The sequence below is a fragment of the Ochotona princeps genome, chromosome 24 (assembly GCF_030435755.1).
Source record: "Ochotona princeps isolate mOchPri1 chromosome 24, mOchPri1.hap1, whole genome shotgun sequence".
In the NCBI taxonomy this organism is placed as follows: domain Eukaryota; kingdom Metazoa; phylum Chordata; class Mammalia; order Lagomorpha; family Ochotonidae; genus Ochotona; species Ochotona princeps.
In genome coordinates this window covers 13588262-13610807 of record NC_080855.1, presented here as the reverse complement: position 1 = coordinate 13610807, position 22546 = coordinate 13588262, and the positions used below count along the sequence as shown (strand labels likewise).

The 22546-nt window shown below is 45.4% G+C and overlaps 1 protein-coding gene across 5 annotated transcripts in view; it reads left to right on the top strand.

Annotated features, from left to right (window-relative positions):
* GRIN2A (glutamate ionotropic receptor NMDA type subunit 2A) overlaps positions 1-22546 on the top strand; it is a 359010-nt gene that overhangs the window by 314382 nt on the left and 22082 nt on the right. For all 5 annotated transcript variants that reach the window (XM_058681141.1, XM_058681137.1, XM_004586751.2 and 2 more), the window contains one exon: positions 8365-8552. In XM_058681141.1, the coding sequence (XP_058537124.1) occupies positions 8365-8552 (188 nt within the window). The remainder of the gene's footprint in view (positions 1-8364; positions 8553-22546) is intronic.

The window sequence follows — 22546 nt, the reverse complement described above, 5'->3', positions numbered from 1 at the left end:
CATCAGCTGCCGAGCTGCTAGGGGTACTGAATGAGGTCTTCCTATATGGCAGGTTATACCTGTTGGAAGCTCACTATTTGCCTGCTGGGTACTGCTCATAACCACCCCAAGAGACGGTTGACCCACCAACATGATTTCCAGCCACAGTGGAGGAAACAGGCATGGACATGCATCAGGGTGTCCAGAGTCGATCCTTCTCCAGTGCTAGTGGTTTGAGTCACAACTTTAGCAAGATAATAAATGTGACTATTCATTATTCAATCACAATTAGCTAGATTATTTCTGATGGTCCATTATGTACTACACAAAACATGATACTGAGTAACACATCTTAACTTTAAAATGTCTTTGTTTTTCTTTTCTCCTCCCCATGAGAAGAGGAAAAGTCATGGATGCATGGTGGAGATTGGGGTGTGATAGCAAGAGACAGACCAGGGGGCTTTAAGAAGTTCATGGAAATCATGAGTTGAAAGTTGGAGTGATTTTTCTGTGAATGTTTTGAGCCGTCAGCAAGCTCAGTGTGTATACCTCTCTCTTGTGCTCACTCTCATCCTCTCTCTTCCTCCACCTTCAGTCCTTTAGTTACTCCTGTTTGCAATTTCTCTACATCCTTCTTTTAAAATTGTTTATATATAAATGAGAGAGAAGGAGAGACAAAGAGAAAGACCCTCTCTGATCCACTCCCAAAGCAGCTGCAAGGGCCGGAGGTGAGCAGATCCGAAGCCAGGAGCTTCTTCCAGGTCTCCCACATGGATGCAGGGTTCCAAGACCCTGGGCCATCCTCTGCTGCCTCCCCAAGCCACAGGCTGGGAGCTGGAAGGGAAGCAGAACATCCGGGATACAAACTGGCACCCACTTGGGATCCTGGCGGATGCAATGCGAGGACCTCAGCCACCAGAACACCACACCAGGCCCTAATTTTTTGTTTGTTTGTTTATTATTTGAGAAGCAGAGAGACAGAGATACACTCAGGGAGAGAGAGTGGAGAAGCTTATATTTGCTGATTGATTTCCCAAATGCCCGCAATAGCTCAGGCCAGGTCAGGGTACTCAGTCTGGGTCTCCCATGTGAATGGCAGGGACCCAAAAACTCTTGCTTGCTGGAGTTAGGAGCAGTATGCAAAGCGGGTGTCCCAAGCCACACACCCACTATGCTGGCCCTCTTGCTTATTCTCTCTCCCTCCACGTCTTTCTGCTGGTCCTTCCACCTGTTCTCTTTTCCCCACCTTTGTTCTTTCCTGCTGCCTCTTTCTGCCTCTCATCTCCCTATTTTTATGTGGCACCTGCTCTTGCCTAGAGCTCATCTTCTGGCTCCTCCCACCTTTGTTTAATTGTCTTGTGTCTTCCTCTTTCTCTATCTTACAGAATTGCTCAGGAGTTTTTCAGCTCAAAAAAAAAAATATATTAGCCACCAATCCATTTTCCCCAGCTCTTGGTGATATTACTGGGAGAAATAATCAATGCAAATGAAGCTGACAAACAGCTGAAAGCAAGTGGGGTAAAACTCGTTATTGACTAAAAATCCATAGATGGCTCCAGCCTTCTTGGCTGATTTTGAATCTCTGCACAGAGTTGACCCAAGAGACTTGGACTTGGTAGAAATAATAATCCAAAAGAAAATTAAAAATTGCAGAAGCTATAAATTAGCAAAGATTTCTTGTGACCCAAATGCTGATAGACAAATCTAATTTTATATAGAACTCGAATACAGAAGTACTGACTCCAGTAAGCATAGTTACCCAAAACAATTGTAAGCAATTTATGTTGTGCAAGATATCAACTTTGTGAGTTAAACTAATGGCATTTGAGCAGGACATTGCCTCCTTATGGGAAATTCATCAGTATTCTTATAATGCTTGTTTTAAAGCTTATTGTTAAGATTTTATTTTGTTTATTTGAAAGACAAAGTGTGAGAGGGATTGAGAGAGACAGACAGACAGACACACCTACACAGTCATAGATCTTCCACCTATAAGTTCACTCCCCCAAGTGGCCACAACAACTGCGGCTGGATCAGGAAGAGACCAGGAGCCTGGAACTTCATTAAGGTCTCCTACATGGGTGGCTGAGGCCCAAGTGCTTGGGACATTAGTTACTGGTTTCCCAGCTGCATGAGCAGGGAGCTGGATTAGAATCAGCACCTGGGACTCGAAGCAGCACTAGGATCTGGGATGCTGATGGGACACATGGCAGTTGAACCTGATGTACCACAATGACTGCCCCCGGTTTTAAAGTTTATATTGCCAAAATCAGAGTCAATTTGTGATATTAGATAACTTTCCTAAAGCCAGCTTTAGACTGTCCTGTACAGGTTACATGTTGAGCGTGTGTTTGCCAAGCAGGCGCTTCCCCAGTTGCCATACCTCAGTGGCACACTGTTGGGCACCCTTGTGCACTCTTACCCACAGCAGTCCTGGGTCCAGGTGTCTGCTGAGGACCCTGCTGCTGCTTGTCTGTCTGATGGCAATTTCTGCATGATGACCTTGTCTTCACCACGATCTGCCTTCCCGGAACCTCCTCCCTGCCATCCTTCCAGCAGCCAGCCCATCATTTCTCCATCTTACTCTCGAGAAAACTGGAGCTGAGACGGCCCCAGGACCAGGCCTTATTTCACAGAGCTGGAGAAGGGGCACCCTGCCAGGGTTCCCCCAGGGCCGGCACACACTGACTGGCTCTTTGTGCTGGAGCAGTTCTCTTCCTAGCAAGGTTTTGATGTGGCCTTAACAAAAGGAGATTGAATTCTCATCAAACAGGGTATTTATTCAGTAACACTTGGAGCCAGACCTCTAACATACACACACACTCAGACATACTCATGCATGCTCTGCTTCCATTAATTCATCAGAACAAGTCGTTGGCTTGTTAAATGCTCCTTGAATACTAATGGATGAATAATTAACTTTAACTGTATAATTAGCCTTTAAATGTGCAGAGACCCCCCCCCCCAGAGAGCATCTGAAAACATGCATAAGGGGATGATGAGCTAAAACCAGAAACTTTAGATTAAGAAATGTCAGACAGATTGACAATACAAGTCCCCATCTCCAAGGAAGCCACAAGGCCTTGAGGTCAGAGCATGGTCTTGTCCTTCTTGTCCTTGTGTGGAGAAGATCATGTTTTCCAACAGTAATCTCGGGGCTCTGAGTTGACCATGCAGGTGTGAGCAAGACCAAGTGGCTGAAGTAACAAGGTCAAAGGTATACATCTGAGAAAGCTGCTGTTGGGAGCTGGAACAGGAAGCTGCTGGGTTTCAGCAGCAGGGGGCGCATGTGAGCTCCCTCCTCCCGTTGCGGCCTTGAACATTTGCAGGTGTGAGGACCTGTCTCTCCCTCTCCTTCTTAATTACCATCAGTCCCAGTCATTGGCATCCCTGGAGGACTGCTGGTGACACTGAGGATGGTGGCATCCACACAGCCCTCCCCCCAGATACCTCTGGATCAAGCAAGTGTCATGCAGTGGGAACAATATGGCACTGAAGTGGGATTCTAGTTCTGTTCCAGGCCTGATGCTTTATCAGGTAGCTGAGGTGTTGCTTCGTCTGGTGCAGCTGCTGCAGAGCATGGAGAAAGATGTTGGCCCCCTAGGCCGGAGCACAGCAGCACAGACAGACCCTCACCGCTGGGCTGCATCCTACCAAGAGGAAGAAGTACTCACCTGGGAAGACAGGAAGAAGATGGTTTGCTGTCTGAGCAGAGATGGACTGAGTGCTCTCCCAGTGAATGCGAGATGTCCAGCAACTGTGTAACTCCACAGCCCTGGTCCAGCACTGGCCCTTGGCTTCTGCTCTACCAAATCTTAACCGAGCTGCAAGCTCATCTATCACCATGTCTCCAGCTACTGCAACTCAAACCTGCAAGCACCTGGGGTCTGTAGTGGGCGTTTTGTTGTTGTTTTTACCCTTGACCTTAAACAAGACACCCTGGGCATTTGATGCCTCCTGAAAAGAAGGGGTAGAATTCTCTGTGGAGGTAACCCCAGATCCTTACTCAGCTGAGCAAGAGTTGGGAAAACTCAGATGAGGCTGAGCCACCCCACAAAATCTCTTTGACTTCCCGGGTCTCCTCTTGACCCCTTTGTTCGTAACATCTGATTTGATTTATAGCTGTAATCTCCAGTTTAGATTTCCTGAGTAATAGAGCTACCTCCATTTATTCCTCAACTCTGATGAATAGCATGATATGGTTATAGTGATTATGTCTCTGGCCTTTCTGTAGGTCCAAATACTGCAGCTGACACTTAATAGACTGGGTAACTATGCCTACCCAGTGCCTCAGTGCCCTCACTTGACCATGGGAAGAGCTGCAGGGCACCCAGCACAGCACAGTAAGAGTGAATAAAATGAGGTGGGGCACATAAACCAGTCAGGGTGGGACTTGTCACATGAGATACATAAAATGTGTGAGCCCCACTGCCATCCTCTCTGAACTCAATTGAATGCATCTATGTGTTCTGTTCGTTCCGTGCTGGACACTTGACCTCTGTAACCACACTCTGTTCCCAACAGCCCTCCCAGGGCACCTGCTGTCAGCTTCATCTTACAGAGAGCAGACCAAGTTCCACAATCACAGGCCCCTTGCCCCACCCTTGCCCCAAGCCTCTGTGTTTTATTGGCTTTTTTTTTCTTTTAATCAACAGGAACTTTTTTTTTCAATTGGAGCCAGATCAAAAGTAGACCTTCATGGTTCAGCAGTGAGCAGAACCCCAAACCCTGCTGCCCCAGCCTTTCCCATGGTGGGCACAAGCCCACCTTAGATGATGCAGACACAGAGCACTCGTAACATCACAGAAAGTTCTGTCACACCGTGCTGCCCTGGAGGGTTTTGTGTAACAGAACTTGGAACCCTCAGAATTTGGTCTGCTCTCAGACAAAGCAATGATAACAGTAATAATCATATGTCCCTGCTGGACCCTCGTGATATGCTGGTGGGAGGATGTGTGGACAGTGCCGGGAATGGCTTCATGAAACACTGTGCGACAGAGGCCCTGTGGTCTGCACCACATAGCTCACCCGCAGCTATTACACCTGGGCTACAGCTGCCTACAGTTCTAGACGGGAGGCAGAAGCTGAGCTCCTGCATTTCTGCGTTTTTCTTCATATGTAAGCATCCATGTGTTTCCGTTGTGGCTCCAGTGACACAGAGAGTCCATCCCAGAAGTTCAGGCCCATCTGTGACCCTCCATGGCAGAGCCCTCTGCAAACTTGGAGCTGAGCCTCCACCCCCAAGGCACCTGCAAGTGCTTGGCCCAGAACCCATCGCGTCTTCTGCCACTGCCCACTCTCTGACATCACAGCACCATGCCCTGTTTGAAAACTCTACTCCTGGAGAAAAATATATATGTATACATATATATATATATATTTTCTGTTCATTTGGCTCTTTGGTGCTCAGCTCAAGCTTTGTCATGAACTAAGGTGCTGATTTGCAGAAATCTGTGCCTCTTCATAAAATACCAGTTTTAAACTGCTGTTGGGCAATTTTCTTAGGGTTGCTAGACACACGTTCACATTTCTGTACCGGCCGTGCATCAGCATGGGGTCTGTTATCACAGGAAGGAAAGGCTTCAAGAGAAGCTTTGGGCTTCTTTCTTGGGCTCCAAGAGATGGCCTTGGAAGTGGACTGCTGCTACAAACAAGTGTGTACATTTACATTTAGGCTTTTTGAAGAGTCCTCTCCCCTCCCCTCCCCTCCCTTCTCCCCTCCCTTCCCAGACACCTCAGCTTTACCAAGAACAGCAGTGTCACGCAGGGTCTGCAGTCCTCATCACCCACGCACCCCACAGAGGTGCAGTGGTCCTCCTGATAGCCCCCAGAAGGGGCACCACTGGCCTACAGACTCACAGAATGCCTCAGAGGGACAAGTGCCTCAGCAGGAACAACACCACAAGCATCTCAACCATCTCATAGACAAGAACCCGATAGTTCCAGTAGAACCAAGTGACTTCCCTGGGGCTGCACTGTCACCCCAGCCTAGACAAGGCCCCAGAACACTTCTCGGCACTGCTCCTGCACTCCTCTCACTGCCCCGGATGCACTGCCGACACGCACAAATTGCTTTTGGTCTCCAGTGTTACATTTTCCAGTTTCCCTTAGCCTTGGGTTCGCTAGATGTCCAACAGGTCTGTCTGCCCTTAACTCCTCAGCTCTGACAGTGCCCAGTTCTCTGCTATGGCTGCTGCTTGTATAATCTGATCTACTGTTACGAACCTCAAAGCCTACCACCTATCTCTGATCCTTTGGTCTTAGGACAAAATCAGAGTCTTTCTGTGAGTGAGATAAGCCTCAGCGTTTTGCCCACCTTCTCCGTCCTGTTCTCCCCTCACCCACCCCCAGCGAACCATCATAGAAGCAAACCACACAGGCAGAGGAGAATGAAGAATGATGCTGTAAACCTTCCAAACAGCTTTGTTCCCACAGGGAGTCCTTCAGCAGCTGTCTTTAAAAGGCTGCAGCCTTCTACATCCTCTGCCTGCCACTTTTATTTTTCTTCGCTTCACTGTTTTATGTTTCCTTGTTAGAGGAAGGCAATAAAATTGAGAAAGTATCAGGAAGTTGAGTAATCTCGATTTAGTTTTCCTACCTACTTTTACAGTTGAGACATTCATTCCCGTGTTCTAGCCTTGTCAACTAACTTTTCAAGTTCGGAGAGAGAGTACACGCTCACTAGAGGGAGGAAGGCACTGGCTGGGCACAACCAGAGCTTTTGGGGGTGCTTTTAGGGGAGTGTTGACTGGTAGGAGCATATAAACTTCCAAGTTGGTGGTTGAATTCCAAATCTTGAACTGCATGGTGATTCCAGAGATGTGCATTTGTATACAAATTTATTTGGCACTTTATTGCTCTTGGGTTATACCTCAGTGAGAATAAATATATCAAAAGATGACGGGAAGTGTTACATTTATTAGCATGGAAATATATTCACTCTGTGTGAAATGATCAAAAAAAAACCTTGTGAAATACTTGGGGTGGTCTAATCAGTTAGATTTGGAAGGTTAAAATACAGGTTGGCAAGCTACAGCCTATGAACACATGTTTTTGTAAATAATGTTTCATTAGAATGGAGCCACGTTGACTTGCGTGTGTATTACCTGTATCCCTTGGGTGTGCATTTATATGGGGCTGCTTTGGTGCTAGGTGTTTACTTCCTACCATTGCTACCAGAAAGCACCACACGCTGAGTGACTTATTAAGAGCAACTTCCTGCTCACGATTGTGCAGATTGGAAAACCATGGTCAAGGTGTCAGCAGGTGTCACACAACTCTCTGTACATTTGTTGCATCTCTCCCAGCCTCCAGTCATTCCTAGGCTTGTGGCACTAAAATGGTACACTCCACACGATGTTCTCCCTGTGTGCATACCTGTGCCCAACGTCTCCTTTGTGAAAACACAGCAGTCCTAGTGAACAAGGGGCCCACTCTATTCCAGGTAGGGCCTCAGCTTAACATCTGCAACAGTTGTGGCTGCAAAGAGTCAGACACAGCATCAGCAAAAGAATTTGGGGAATAGTTCAGCCCATTGCACTCTACAATAACAAGTTAAGTAACTGAAATAGAGATTTTAGAGATCACAATGCCAGAACCATTTATATCTCATCTTTGCAGAAAAAGCTTCCCAACCCCTCAAGGGGAAGTTGTGTGTGTGTGTGTGTGTGTGTGCACCAAACAATATTTTCAGAATGTTAATAGAAGTTACCTCTGAGTTACTGAATTCTGGGTTATGTAATTTTATTGTCCATTTATTTTATTATAGATACTTCTAATTTTCCAATGTTTTTCTGTGCTATTGGTTTGAAAAGTAATCGTGGAACAATTTTTGGAACTCAAAGTGTCTTCCTAAAGTTCACAGAAGAGGACTATTATGAAAAAGCATCTCATGAGTTTCAAAATTATTTTGCACTAAAATAAACTCATCTTTTAATTCAGTTTTTTTTTCCACACGAATGTTTTGAAGTGTAAATATAGAGTCAAACTATTCTTTGGGGAGGACAAGACCTCATGCCTAATTCATCCCTATCCCCATTCCATACTACTACCAAATTCACCTGCCCCTTTGTGGCTTCTGTCTGTCTAATGCAAACTTTGCTAAATAGGCCGCTGCTCTCCATAACTGGGAGTGGTAAGGACAGGCACTTTGCGAACCAGCACCAACTCAACTGTTTACTCACTTGGGTATATGGATTCTGCATGTCTTTATTTAGCTGCCTCTTGTAAGTCGGAGAGAAAAGGTTCTGGCTTTTATCTCCTCATTAAAAATAGATCCTTTTTATGGTGAGGGGATGGAGTGGCCGTGAGCCATCAGCTCCAGCCGGAAAGAAAGGGAGGCCTCGGGTGCTGCTCCCATGACTCCCATGTCTCTTGTCTTTTCAGGAAGTTGGACGCTTTCATCTACGATGCGGCAGTCTTGAATTACAAGGCCGGGCGGGATGAAGGCTGCAAACTGGTGACCATCGGGAGCGGGTACATCTTCGCCACCACGGGTTACGGTATTGCCCTCCAGAAGGGCTCCCCTTGGAAGAGGCAGATTGACCTGGCCCTGCTTCAGTTTGTGGGTGATGGTAAGACCCCCCAGAGAACCCCTGGTTTGGGTGGAGGAGCCGAAACTCTTGCACTGTGTTTTCTAATTGGCGTTCTGTGGATTTTGGCCATCATGAGTTTGCTTACTAACAGAGCTTAAGCACCTCTGACATAGTGACATGGTTATTTAGGTTGTTTATGATGGAAGCCAACTCTAGATTGCTAAATGTAAAAAAGAAAAGAAAAAATTCTTTTAAGGATGCAGAAACAGCATTCACAGTAAATTTAACACAGAGTTGAACAAATAGGTTCAAAGAAAATCAGGAACCAGGTCAGGCCTGCTGCCTTGGCAGTGGGAACCTGTTGATTCTCTTTCTCTAATGAGACGGTTCCCTATGCGAGAGAGGAAATTGTGTCCCCCAGGTAGCATTTGACAGTGTCTGGAGACATCTTCAGTGCTCATGGTCTGGGAGGCTGTTTACTGTAGCCTAATGGGTAGAGGCCAGAGATGAGGGATGGTGGCACATATCCTGCAATGCCTGGGGCAGCCCCGCACACCTCAACACCCCCAAACATTAGGGTGATACAGTGGAGAAACCTTGCTCTCGGGTATGCCATGACCAGCTTATAGTAAGTCCTGCTCTCTAGTCTCTAAATTCTCAGTGCCAAACTGCAGAAGAAGATTTGCCGGTGCATCTGAGATTAGAGACATTTTTTTTAGCCCGTCGGGGGTGACTAAAGAGTGCAATCATTTTGCATCAATCTTTGTGGTTCTTGTAAAGGGATGATGGAGAAGATATCTCTACAAAAGACTGGTAAGCAGAGATCCCATGGGCTTTCACTACAATTCACCCCTTGCTTGCTTAACTAGCACAGAACCATCCACCCTCACACGGCTTTCAGTCTAATGGGATTATGGCACTTACGAAACTGTACATCCACCCAGGGCCAGCTGTCCCCAAAGCGTTTCCTTCTGTCTGAAAACCCTCCCCACAGCTTGGAGTTTCCTGACACGGCTTTTAGAGTCCTGCCGAGACTTGAATGGCAGGTCGGTTTCCCTTGGGATTGCTGCCACTGAGCTAATGACAGCAAAGCCACCACAGATCTCAGGCTAGCACCAGAGATCTGCTCCATGTGAGCAGGATACAAAGGAGCCTAGGGCAGAAGGCCCCTGCGAGAACAGGTGGGGGCTGTTCAGAGGTGGTTACCGTGTGCTGTGCCTGACCAGAGCTGAAAGGAAAACCTTCCGGTGAGCCACTTGAGCAGAGGTTAGCCCGCATGGTTGGCGTGCATTTGGACAGAGGGTGTGATTTCCTGCAGTTTCTCTGCTTCTCTGCTCCGAGAATTAAGCACTAGATCTTCACAGTACCATCTAAATTTGGTTTATGTTTAGCTCACAAACGAGTATCTGATTCTTTGCATTCCCTGTAGGACATTTGTACCTTCTGCAGATCACTGGTCCTGTTCTCCGCTGTGTAATAGTGACTTGTGACTGTGTTGGTCAGCTATTGCTGCGAGATCTTAGAGGCCCACACAACAAGCGTGCATTTTACTCCTGGGAGTGAGGGCTGAATGGGGAAGCCCTTCTGTTCCAGACTGGGGTGGGTTCAGTGGCTGTTAATCCCTGCTGTCAGTCGAGTAGTCAACCTCTGCGTGTTTGCTTTGCTTCTGAGGCCAAAGGGAAGCTCTTCTGGCTGCCTCAGAGGCATGGAAGTTATACCTAACCACACGCACACATTTTCTGTCTCTGTTTCATCACGTTCCTGTGTGCCAAATCAGGCCAAGGTCAACAAACTCTTACAGAAGAGACTTGGAATTGTCTGGCAAGGGGTGTGGACACTGAGGGGACACTGAAGAATTGGAGTTCTGACATGAGATGAGCTACTCACCAAGCAGGGGTCTTGTTTGAGGAGTACACACCACAAAGCCCTGAGCACAGCAGGCAGTTGGATTGAGGAAATTTATTCCAAATGCATACTTTGAAAAGTACGCATACCAAAACAAGTTTGTCTTTTCAGTCAATCCTCCATGATGAGCCTTATGAAGTCTCATCATACATGGCTGGATGAAGGGTTGGTGTTGAGATGTATTTATGAGGGAATTTTTTACATTTATTCATTCATTTCCTTATTTATTTGTTTATTTGAAAGGTTGAGTTACAAGAAAAAGGGAGAGAAGGGGAGATGTTCCATCTGCTGATTTACAATCCAGCTTTTTTAACAGCCAGGGCTGGGCCAAGCAAAGCTAGGAACTTCTGGGTCTCCTACATGGCTGGCAGGGGCCTAAAGCCTAGAGCCATCTTCCAGTGCTTTTCCTGATGCACTAGCAGGGAGCTGGGCTGGAGTGGAGCCGCTGGGACTAGAACCAGCACCCATATGGGATGCACACATCAAAGATAGCAGCTCTTCCTAGTATGCCATAGTGCCAGCTCCTATTAGGGAACTTTTAAACTGTGATAGGTACCTGTCAAATAAGTGATTTTTTAATCCTAGACCTATCTATCATTGTTGACACTCTTTCAATATCTATTATAAAATAGCTAGCATATTTTTGGGACAAGATATGCCAGTCGCTGTACACTTCACTATGCACATAACATGTTTCCTTCAATCTTCTTGACAACCTTATGAAGGTAAACATTTCTCAGCTCCATTTTACAGAGGAGAAAGTCTAAGCTCAGAGGGTTTGTGAGTCCCCCAGCTAGCAGATGGCAAAATCTCTACTTCAGGGGACTCACTCTGGCAGGGGGCCAATTAAGCAAGACTTCTGTTGTATTTAATTATATGGAATGTCTATCAGAGTGATTAGCTGATCTAGATTTATAGATCCTTTAGGAATGAATAATTTAGCCCATATCTGAGCTAAATGTAATGTCCCATTTATAAATGCTTTTGTGAAGGCAATAATCTTTATTAGGATTGATTTAAGCTTCTATGAATGGATGCATTTATATTTACTGATGAACTTGGTTTTAAGATGAGATGCAAGAACATACGTAAAGAGCAAAACTCCTGTAATATAAAAGTGGTTCAGTGAGTGGTTCACCATCACTAACATCACCATCACCATCACCAACATCACCGTCACTATCACATCACCATCACATCACTGACATCACCATCACATCACCATCACCATCACTAACATCACCAAAACCATCACATCACCATCACCATCACATCACCATCACCATCACCAACATCACCATCACATCACCATCACCATCACTAACATCACCATCACCAACATCACCATCATATCACCATCACTAACATCACCATCACATCACCAACATCACCGTCACTATCACATCACCATCACATCACTGACATCACCATCACCATCACTAACATCACCATCACTAACATCACCATCACATCACCATCACCATCACCAACATCACCATCACCATCACTAACATCACCATCACCATCACCAACATCACCATCACTATCACATCACCATCACTAACATCACCATCACTAACATCACCATCACTAACATCACCATCACCATCACCATCACCAACATCACTATCTCCATCACTAACATCACCATCACCATCACCATCACCATCACATCACCAACATCACCGTCACTATCACATCACCATCACCATCACCATCACTAACATCACCATCACATCACCAACATCACCGTCACTATCACATCACCATCACCATCACTAACATCACCATCACCAACATCACCATCACTATCACATCACCATCACATCACCGCTACCATCACCATCATCATGATTGCCCTCATCACCTTATTCCTCCTTCTTAAGGCCGTTACCACCTCATCATCATCATTTCCGTGCCATGAAAAACTCTGCTACTCAGTACAGCCATTTTCAAGTTAACAGTATAGAAGGAATGTTGTGATCCTGAACAGCAAGAGAAGATCATCATCCTTACAGCAAATAAAAATAGTCAGTGTGCCAAAACAAACCAGAGGTTCACTCCTTGTACTTACAGAACATCTAGGTTCTTAGTCCTGGCAGACTATCAGGGTTGGGAAATGTGCCTTCCCAACCTCAGCCCTAGAAACCATCTGGAGGCAAAGCCCAAAGAGAGAAGATGACATTGCTATGGGGCGAGTGGGAGTGGGGCGTCTGAAGACAATCTTCCTGGAAGGCCATGTCCGACTCTGAGTGTCTCTCCAGGAGTCAGTACAGGAATTAACACAGCTACCTAAATATTTCACTTATCTTACGCAGCTTCAGCAGGATTAATTATGCTCTAAAATTAGACCTCTAAAGGGCACAGTGCAGAGCTGCACCTAATTATCATTCATCCATGAGCACACAGTGTTTATCTCTTGTTACAGAGTTGCTTCAGTGGACGATTATGGGCCTAATGAGCGTCAGAAGTGTAAGAACTATTCCTAAGGAGCAGTGTTAAGTATAACCTCGGAGTGCAGTGCTTGACTATTGGAAGGGAACTTCTTGCCTGAAGCTCACCAGACATATCTCTAGGAAAATGGCTAGCAATCTGCATCATTCTGGAAACGGTGGCACTACACATCGGAATGGCCACAAGCACTGGTCAGCAGCAACCAGCAGTAGTACCCAGCATGTACAGAGAAGCAGATACTTTGGTTCTTTCCTTCAAGGGATCAGTAGTTCAGTTGGTTGACAGTATATGAACTCAAATGATCGAATCTTAAAATAGAAGTAGGTTTGCAAGAACTCATATGTAGATGCATCTCTGTAGGTCTAGATACACAGGTAGAGATGACGATGATGATGATGTGGATGTGTGGTTTTGTGTGTCTGGGGAGATAAAAAGAGCAGTCAAGAAAAATGCAAAGTGACTTTTAAAAGTTCACGGAAAATGGAGTTAAGGGATGCTTTTTTCTGGGGTTGATGTTGTGGAGTTTCATGTCAAGCCACTGCCTACGATGCTGGTATCTTATATGGGCATCTTTTCAAGACCCACCTGTCTTACTTTTGATTCAGTTCCCTAATAACATGCCTAGAAAAAGCAGCAGAAGATGGCCTAAGAGTGGGCCCTGCTGCCCACTTGGGATCCCCGCATGAAGAGTCTGGCTCCTGGCTTCAGCCTGGTCCAGCCCTATTGCTGCAGTCATCTGGGGAATGAACCAGCAGATGGAAGAGCTGTCTGCCTCTTTCTTGCTCTCTCTCTCTCTCTCTCTCTCTCTCTCTCTGTAACTCTACCTTTCAAATAAATACATCTTTCTTTTAAAAAAGAGAGAGAAGTGTTTAGTTTGGTGCAAAAACTTTTTGAAATCCCTGTATAGTTTTTTCATAAAATTTTTGCCAAGAGATGTTTGAAGATCTCTCCTATGCGTGAATTTTGAGATTTTTGTCACTGAAAACTTTTTTTTAAAGATTTATTTATTTTTTATTACAGCCAGATATACAGAGAGGAGAGACAGAGAGGAAGATCTTCCGTCCGATGATTTACTCCCCAAGTGAGCCGCAACGGGCCGATACTCGCCGATCTGAAGCCGGGAACCTGGAACCTCTTCTGGGTCTCCCACGTGGGTGCAGTGTCCCAAAGCATTGGGCCATCCTCAACTGCTTTCCCAGGCCACAAGCAGGGAGCTGGATGGGAAGTGGAGCTGCCGGGATTAGAACCGGCGTCCATATGGGATCCCGGGGTTTTCAAGGCGAGGACTTTAGCCGCTAGGCCACGCCGCTGGGCCCACTGAAAACTTTTTAATGCCATCATCCATGAATGTAGCCAGTTACCCCATTGAGATTCTATGTTTTTTTTAAAATGGAAAATGAAAGGACAGAATGAGTCATCTAGCATGTGTAGTGAGGGTTTAGACAAAAATAGTGTGAACTGCAGTTCATAGAGGCCTCAGTTGTTTATCCTTGCATCAGCCAGCAAATCTCTGTTGAGGCTCTGTTATCTCCCTGGCACCTCAAAGGTGACACTCAAAGAAGAGGGTCATCCTTGAGTAAGCCCAGGGTTTCAAGCATGGTATTTGTGGCTTCTAAGTGGAGGTGCACAAGGGATTTTTTGGGGTCCTATCTATCTCATGGAATTTTTTTATATGATTCAGGGAGTTGAGGAGCCAAAAGGAAGACCAGAGGTCAAAACCCTTCTCATATATGGGGACTGATTTAAAAAAAAAAAAAGACACTAGTCGGGGCAATATTGTACATTGCACATGATGGTGATGAGACTCTGCAGCAGGCAAACCATCTCTGAGCCCCTGCTGTCCATCCTGGTCCCAGGCCTCAGCCATTACACGCGACACCCTGGCATTGACGGTGTCTCCACCGGCAGAGCAGGGCAAGGAGGACCAGTTAAGCAAAGTGAACCTCAGCAGCATTTCCCAAACTTGGATGTGAGCCGGGATCACCCAGGGACTTGGTTAAAGCAGTGACTCTGCTTCAGGACACCTGCCTTTCTATACGCTCACCAGAGACGCCAACGCTGCCAGGCTGCTGACCATCTTTGCCCCATCCAGGCCACGGGGAGTCAGGCTATCCAAACTCTCAGTTTTATTTGCCTCAGGTACTTTTCTCAGTTTTCACAGTTAAGGATTTAAACTCCAAGATGCATTACTTATTCCTACTATCTAGTCTGAGTTTATGAAACAAATTAAATGAAACATGTATTTGTTACATATTCATATTTATAGAAGATGTCCAGTTGAACTTATATATGTATGATCAATATTGCATGAAATATTTTCAAATAGATGCATATATCTCTTACACTAATATTATGTTAATAGGATTAACCAACTTAACCAATTTTTCAGACTCACAGACCTAAACCTATTTAGTGGGCTGCACACTGGCATGTACATGAAGCCTCTGCCTGTAGTGTTGGCATCCCATATGGGCACCAGTTTGAGTCCCAGCTGCTCCCCTTCCAATCCAGCTCCCTGCTTATGTCCTGGGAAAGTAGCAGAGGATGGCTCAAGTCCTTAGATGCCTACACCCGTGTGAGAGGAACAGAGTATGCTCCTGACTCCCAGCTTCAGACTGGCCCAACTCCAGCTGTTGCAGCCACTTAGGAAGTGAAGCAGTAGATGGAAGACCTCTCTGTGTGTCTGTCTTTCCTTTTCTCCATGATTGTCTTTCAAATAAAAATAAATCAAAAAGCAAAAAGCCTAGTTAGTAACCATGGTGCTATCACATTTGGGCATATAGAAGAGGTTTGAGAGGCACTATATATGAGTGTGTCATTTCAATTAGATGGGAACATTGGGTTCCATTTGTCCCTTGTGCTTGCCACTTTGCCAACAAGTTGTTTCACAATCCATCTGGAGTGATGATGGATTGAGGGAACCCCAAGCCCTGCTCTTGCATTAACAAGAAACGCTACTGCCAGTGACATCAGTTTTGGAGCACTAACCACAAGTCACAGCATTCAGGGGTCTTGAAGTCAGGGAGTGCTGGAGGGGCTCTCTGACTCTGTGGAGGTCCGTGCTGGCCTCCTGGTTCTTTTATTGTTTTGGCTGTTTCTCCACTGAAGCATGCAGGCTGTCTTTTATGGTGAGGGACTGCAGGCTGCCAGCTGGAGTCGAGAGTATTTGTGTGATTGCAGAAGTTCTTTGTGTGTCTAATTAGGATTCTCACAAATTGCTCTGGGCCATTGGATGAGCTGCTCATATCCTCGGCACTGCCCTTGTCTCACATCCCAGCTTAATATCCTTGGGCTGGTGCGTGAGTCTCAGGGAGAGCTGGATCACCCTCCCCTGCAGCCTGGGTGACCATGACCCTGCCTACCTCAAGTCTCAGACAGTACTTCCCCAAGAGGCCCTCACAGGCTGTCTTCTAAGAGTTATTTAGAACTGGTCCTGCAGTGTTGCTAAGGAAATCATTGAATGCCTCCTACCCCTCTTGAATTTGTTGGGCAAGCATGGAAATTCTGATGCAACTTTTGCTCCCCCTTCTAACTGCATTGCTTGATTTGATATCTGATCATGTGACCTTTCCACATGGGCTCCGTTGAAGACCCCATACTAGAGATCTTCCTTCAAACTCGTTCAGCTCTTTGTCTATAGCATTTGTGGATTTAACATAACACAAGCACAAATCAGATTTTTCAGTTTCTTCTAGCTGTGTGCTATTGGAAAAATTAATTTTTCTGAGTCTACTTTTACTTATCATGAAATCAGTTGCTTAATGATTAAATGTGAAGATAAATATTAAAATAAATATCCTAGCCCAGTGCCTGACTCACATTAGATGCCTCTTTTTCTTTGGGTTCCTCCCGACCCCTGGCCCACCAAGTGCCCTGCACATTGCCAGTGCCTTGAAGGTGTATGCTCTTCCTGTCTGTTCTCATTGCTCTTCCTCCGACACTCACAGCTGAGCTCAGCACGTAACAGGTACTCATTCAATGGTTAATAAACGAGCGGGTGCATTTCAAAATACTGCATGTTTGGAGAGCTTATTTCACCCATTGAGCACTTTCTCCGGTGAAGGAAATGTTGCAACCCTTAAGTGCCTGTTGAAACAGATATGTAAGGAGGCCATCACTGGCTCACCGTCCTATCTGAGCATCTTCCCGACCCTCACACCCCTGTCTCCACCATAAGTGACAGGCAAATTCTGCTACTCTCGAAGTTGTGCACTGGATTCGTCAAATATCCTCATTTTACTTAATCTTTTGGTTACAATCCTCTGAAATAGGTGTAAACAATAAGGCCATATATTCCCTGATATTTTTTGAAGCAATTTGCTTATTTTAGAGACAGAGTTTTAGGGAGGGAAAGCAAAAGAGAGAGGGTTCCTCCATTCACTGGTTCACTCTCCAAATAGCTGCAACAGCCCCAGAGCTAGGCCAGCTGAACCAGGAGGCAAGGACACAAGGGCTGACACATAGCTGTGTTCCTTGCAAAAACACAAGGCAAAGATTTTAACACCCTGATAAGGGGATATGATGTCTGCGTGGTTTCCACTATTCCCAACCTTTGCAAACCCTGGGTTGAGACAAGGCAAGGGGAGGCAGCAGGAAACCAGAGAGGAGAGAGGACAGTGTGCAAGGTGACCAATTTAGGCCACAGCAGTCTGACTTGCTACTGTCAAGGTGGCTGACTGACCATGTGGCCAATGAGGGCACGGGTCTCTGAGCTGAGCACTGCCCCCTCTTGGCCTGGGATGGTTCAAGGCACAGCCCGCTGGCTGACCCACTGTCTGGGAGAGGTGGAACTGGTCCTTCCTCACATGGGTCCCTGTGACCTGAGATGACTCAGCAACACCTTTGCAGCATGCAACCTTAGCTCACTCACAGAGATGAGTATGCAGTTAGGCTGGGGGTGGGGCTGTGTGGCCAGCAGTGAGATGGTGCAGAGTATCCAAGAGCCTCCTTTGAGGGAGGATGACGGCATTTTGCCACAATACCAAGCGGGAGGAGCTCAGCAGCCACTGTCATTATTGTACAGATATTGATAGGAATAAGTATGTAGTTGGTGAGGGATAACCATGCCATAAAAAAATCATCTCTCTTTATAGGCATTCATCTCCTTTTGTACCCACAGTGACTTGACTGTAGGAGCTGTGATTATGAGTTCTTGTTACAGATAAGAACACTGAGTCTCAAGTAATCACTCAACTGCTAAGTGGCAGAGCTGAGATCCAGGCCTGTGTTAAAGGGCTACAGGGTCTTTGCTTTAACCATTGTGCAGGGCGACTCCCCTGTCAGCTGCCATGACCCTCACAGAATCCTGGAAGGCAGGTGACTTCCTCCAAAAAGGGGCAGAGAGATGGGGTATGGGCTCAGCTCTTGGATTGCTGGTTCCTTCCGCTTTACAGAGGAACAGCCTCATTACTTTGCAAATAATGCTGGAGGCAAAAGTGACTTTGCGACAGAGAATGAGAGTAGGGACAGAAAGTGACCTCCATTTTTTTTTCCATGTTTCCATAGTGAAGGAGACTTGTCCATGCCCCAGGCCCCGGCACCATGGGGACAGATCCAGTCTAATTTTTGAAATCATTCAACCCTGGCAGTCTGGGGAGAACTGAAGGCCAAGAAGGAACGGTATAAGGACAGGATCCAATTCCAAGAAGTCAGATGTGGGCCCTGATGCCGACCTGCACAGACACCCATGCCGGTTGCTGCAGCTGCTTGCTCCCAACGGAGCTCTTCAGAGCTGCATAATGCCCAACAGTTCAGAAAGCGATTGTTCCTTGTTAAACGTGTGGAATCACTGTTAGGGTTGAACCAGGCCACCCGGTAGATCACCAACTTTTTCGTCAATTTAGCAAGGCCTGGGCAACAGTGACACCACCTTCCAATCTCACACATCCGTTTGGCCTCAAACTCATTCTTCTTTGCAATGGTTGATTCCCAGCAAGAGAAACTAAGCAACGCCTGTACCCCAGGTAGTGGCACATATTCTGTTGCCCTTACTTATAAAGCAGTTTCTCTGTGCAGTAGGATCCCCTAGGAAGTCTGTTGAAAACACAGGTCCCTCATTTTCATCTCCTACCAGGGCATTTTTAATATCATCTCATGGTAATGATGAGAGACAAGAAGGTGTGAAAACTCACGATTTGGAAAATAGTATTTAGCATTTAGAAACATTATTCTCCGATTGATAAACTCAGGGCACACATGTCAGCAGCTAACAGATCACTCTGTTGGGGTTGGTGATAACGGATTTTTGTCCTTTATTTTACTCCTCTGCTTCTCTCAGGGTTCCTAATTGGACTCACGCCAAAACCATGGTGATTGTGCAGACCCGGGGAACAAATGGTGTTGAACTTGTGAGCGTCATCCTTCACCGCCGTCACAATAGAGAACGCGGGAGATACGAAGTTAAACCCAGAATGGGAGGAATAGTCAAATAGGCTTTCAAGTGAAGTTTCCTCATTCAGAAAGGATCAAAATAGACAGGAAAGTCTTTACTGCTTCCCAAGATCTCACTTGGATTTATTGACTATAATAACAGTGTTAAAAATAAAGCAGGCAAGACAGAAGGCTCCACATTTGGTCAGGGGCTGAACCAGCACTTTTGTTGATTAACTCAGATCTGGAACCTGATTTGGATATGATGGATCTTCTGATGCGTGTAGATGCGGCCCCTTTAGAAGTCACCAGCAAAGTACCGCTCACAGTCATTATCAAGGAAGGGTTGGCTCACTATAGTTTTTTGATATGAATTCCAACATTTCTCCCACTCCATGGGATGACTTTTCCTTTAAAAAAAAAAAACCAAGCTTTATTTATTTATTTATTTAGTTAGTTAGTTAGTTATTTGAAAGGCTTGGTGTCCAAGGCAAGAACTGAGGCTGGAAGGGATGGAAAGAGAGAGAGAGAGAACAGATTGAACTTCCATCTAGCGGTTCACTCCTACAGCAACCAGAACTGGACCAGACCAAAGCTAGGAGCCAGGAATTCCATCTGGGTCTCTCACACAGGTGTCAGGGCCTCAACTATTTGGATCATCATCTGTTACCTTCCCAAGCACATTAGCAGGGAATTGGATCAGAAGGAAAGCAATCTGGGCTCTAACCAGCACTCTGACATGGGTACCAGCATTGCAAGCTATGGCTGAACCCACTGTGCCACACCACTAGCTATGTGGATGGCATTCTGAGCACACAAACCTCACTTGTAGCAATTTTGGTGACCTCCACTCTAAGAGGGTGATGATTCATGACCATTTTGATGCCCCAGCAACAAAGTCAATTTGACCCTCCTCTAAAAATTATTGCCAGGGCAAGCTTTGTGTTTGTAGATGCAACATTTTCAAAGAAGAAATGTGTTGGTCCCACACATAGATAAGCAATAAGGGCTTAACTGTTTCTCCATCAGCCTGTGACCAGATGGTACCATAAAAATTAGACTTGTCTCCATCCAGTTCTAACTGGAGACATAGAATAATAATGGAACAGGACTTAAAAATATATAAAACCCATAGATACCCTGAAATGTTGTCAATTCTCCCTCGACGCTAAAGCCTTCAGAGTTCATGTCTGCACTAAGTTCCCAGTGAGTTTCCCAGTGGGCCCAGTGAGGTGCAGATCCGCTGCTCATTGTCCACCTGACACGGCTAGAACAAGGTCAGCGATGCCGAACCCAGGCCTAGCAAGCAGTGAGTGGCTCAAAGGAGGGGAAGTCAGATCTCAGCAGTCATCCAAGGAGAAGTAAGACAGAACGAGGACCTTGCTGGCAAGTCAAACACTGATGGCCCTGGGACCAGTGCAAGATTCACAGGATAGATAAACAGAAAGCCCCCTACACCCCCGCCCATCCTCTCAGTGTACTTGTAGAAACATTTGCGTTTGGGAAGACTATGTATGAGGGCACTTCAAACACTTCATGAGAAAATTTGAGTTGACAGATGATGTGCATTGTCGATCAGGTTTTTAAAGACTCTGTGCATGTGTGTGATCATCTGAATACAATCCACTACCTTACCACCATTGTTTGCAAAGTGTACAGCACTTCCTAGTCCTCGTCCCTTGTAGGCGTATTTCTTTAAATAATTGTTTAAAGAATTGTTGGTTAGAAAACAGTATACTTTTATATTCTACCTTTTATATTCTACCTTTCACTTATTACCATATATGAAGCATTTTCGTGTCAATGCACTGTCTGCTTTTAACAATTGTTTTAGTCTTTTTTTGCGTAAAACTCGTCATCATCGTTATTAAATCAGATATTGTCACATTACTTTCCTAATAACAACCATTTTCAATTCCATGCTAGCACATTTAGCCTAGGGATTCCAGCACTGGAAATGATTCTCCCATGCCATCCTGGAGTGCCTAGGTTTAATGTGCAGCTCCGGTTTGTGTTTCTGGTTTCCCGCTGGAACAGCACCAGGAGGCAGGGTTGATAGTTGAGAGCCTTCCTGGTTTCTGCTGCTCTCCTGGCCTGGGAGACCCAGCTCCCTGTGTCTCTTTGTCTCTCACAAGAAAGAATTAATGTGGATGGAAGCATCATCTCCTTGTGGTTCTTTTTTCTTCCTTTGTACTATCTATTTACAACAAACTCTAGTTTGTAGATTTTGAAGTGGTGGCGATTGTAAACAGCTCTAGGAATCTAATGCCTGAAAGGTTTGTTCATCTCTACAATACCACTAATAATGAATCCATGTAAGATCTTATAGCAGTCTATAAGCATTGAGCGTCACTGTTTCTTCTGTGATTTTAAGAGATGCAAAATTACATCTAGGAAGTTTCTTCATTTTATTTCTTTTGGACACTAGTGGGAAAAAAAGACAAGCTCACCTTCTTTGACCTTTTATCTACTTATCTATATCAACATTTGAATAAACACCACATAGGCTTTAGCACTTTATTAAAAACTTTGGTTGCAGTATTTCCTACAGAAAGAGTAGCTAATGACGCGACATAAGGTGTAGGTAGACAGGAAGATTTTGGGTTCAAATCAGAAAAATGCTCATTGCTAGATCTAGGATCTTGAGCAAATTACTCCTCTTAAGGCTCCATTTCTTGCTGTTTGAACTGTGGACTGTAATGGCACCAACTTCACAAGGTTGAATGGTATCAACCCATCAAATAGTGCGGACTTGATAAATACAGACAGTGGAAACCCTTAAATTGGAATTTCTTCTAATTCCAACAGGTTTTGCAAAATTACTTCCTGTTTTGCTGGCAGCCTGTGACCCATGCTGGCCTATTGTCTATTTTTGTAAACAAAGTGTTGTTTGGCACACAGCCTTACCCCATGCATGTACCAGGAGTTGTCTGTGACTCTGTTTGTGCCCTAGAGACAGAGCTAAGTAGTTATGACAGGGACAGCATGGCCTGTCAAGCTGAAAATAGTTCCTAATTGGCTCTCATAGAAAGGTTACTGACCTCTGCTTCAAATGATGAAAGTAAAACATGTTCTCTTGAAATAATTCCAATAATATGGAAGAGCTTAGTTAAACATCGCTCTCTTCCCTTTATTCCTGAAGGCTTTCTAGACTCACATTAAAAAAAAAAAAAAGTTTCTGTTTTAGAAAGTCTGTTTCCTTCTGTTATCTTCTTGTCCCTGTCTTGGAAAAAAACATTTTTTTTTCCTTAAAAGGTAGAGTTCTAGAGGGAGAGGGACAGAGGGAACAAGAGCAAGAGTGAGAG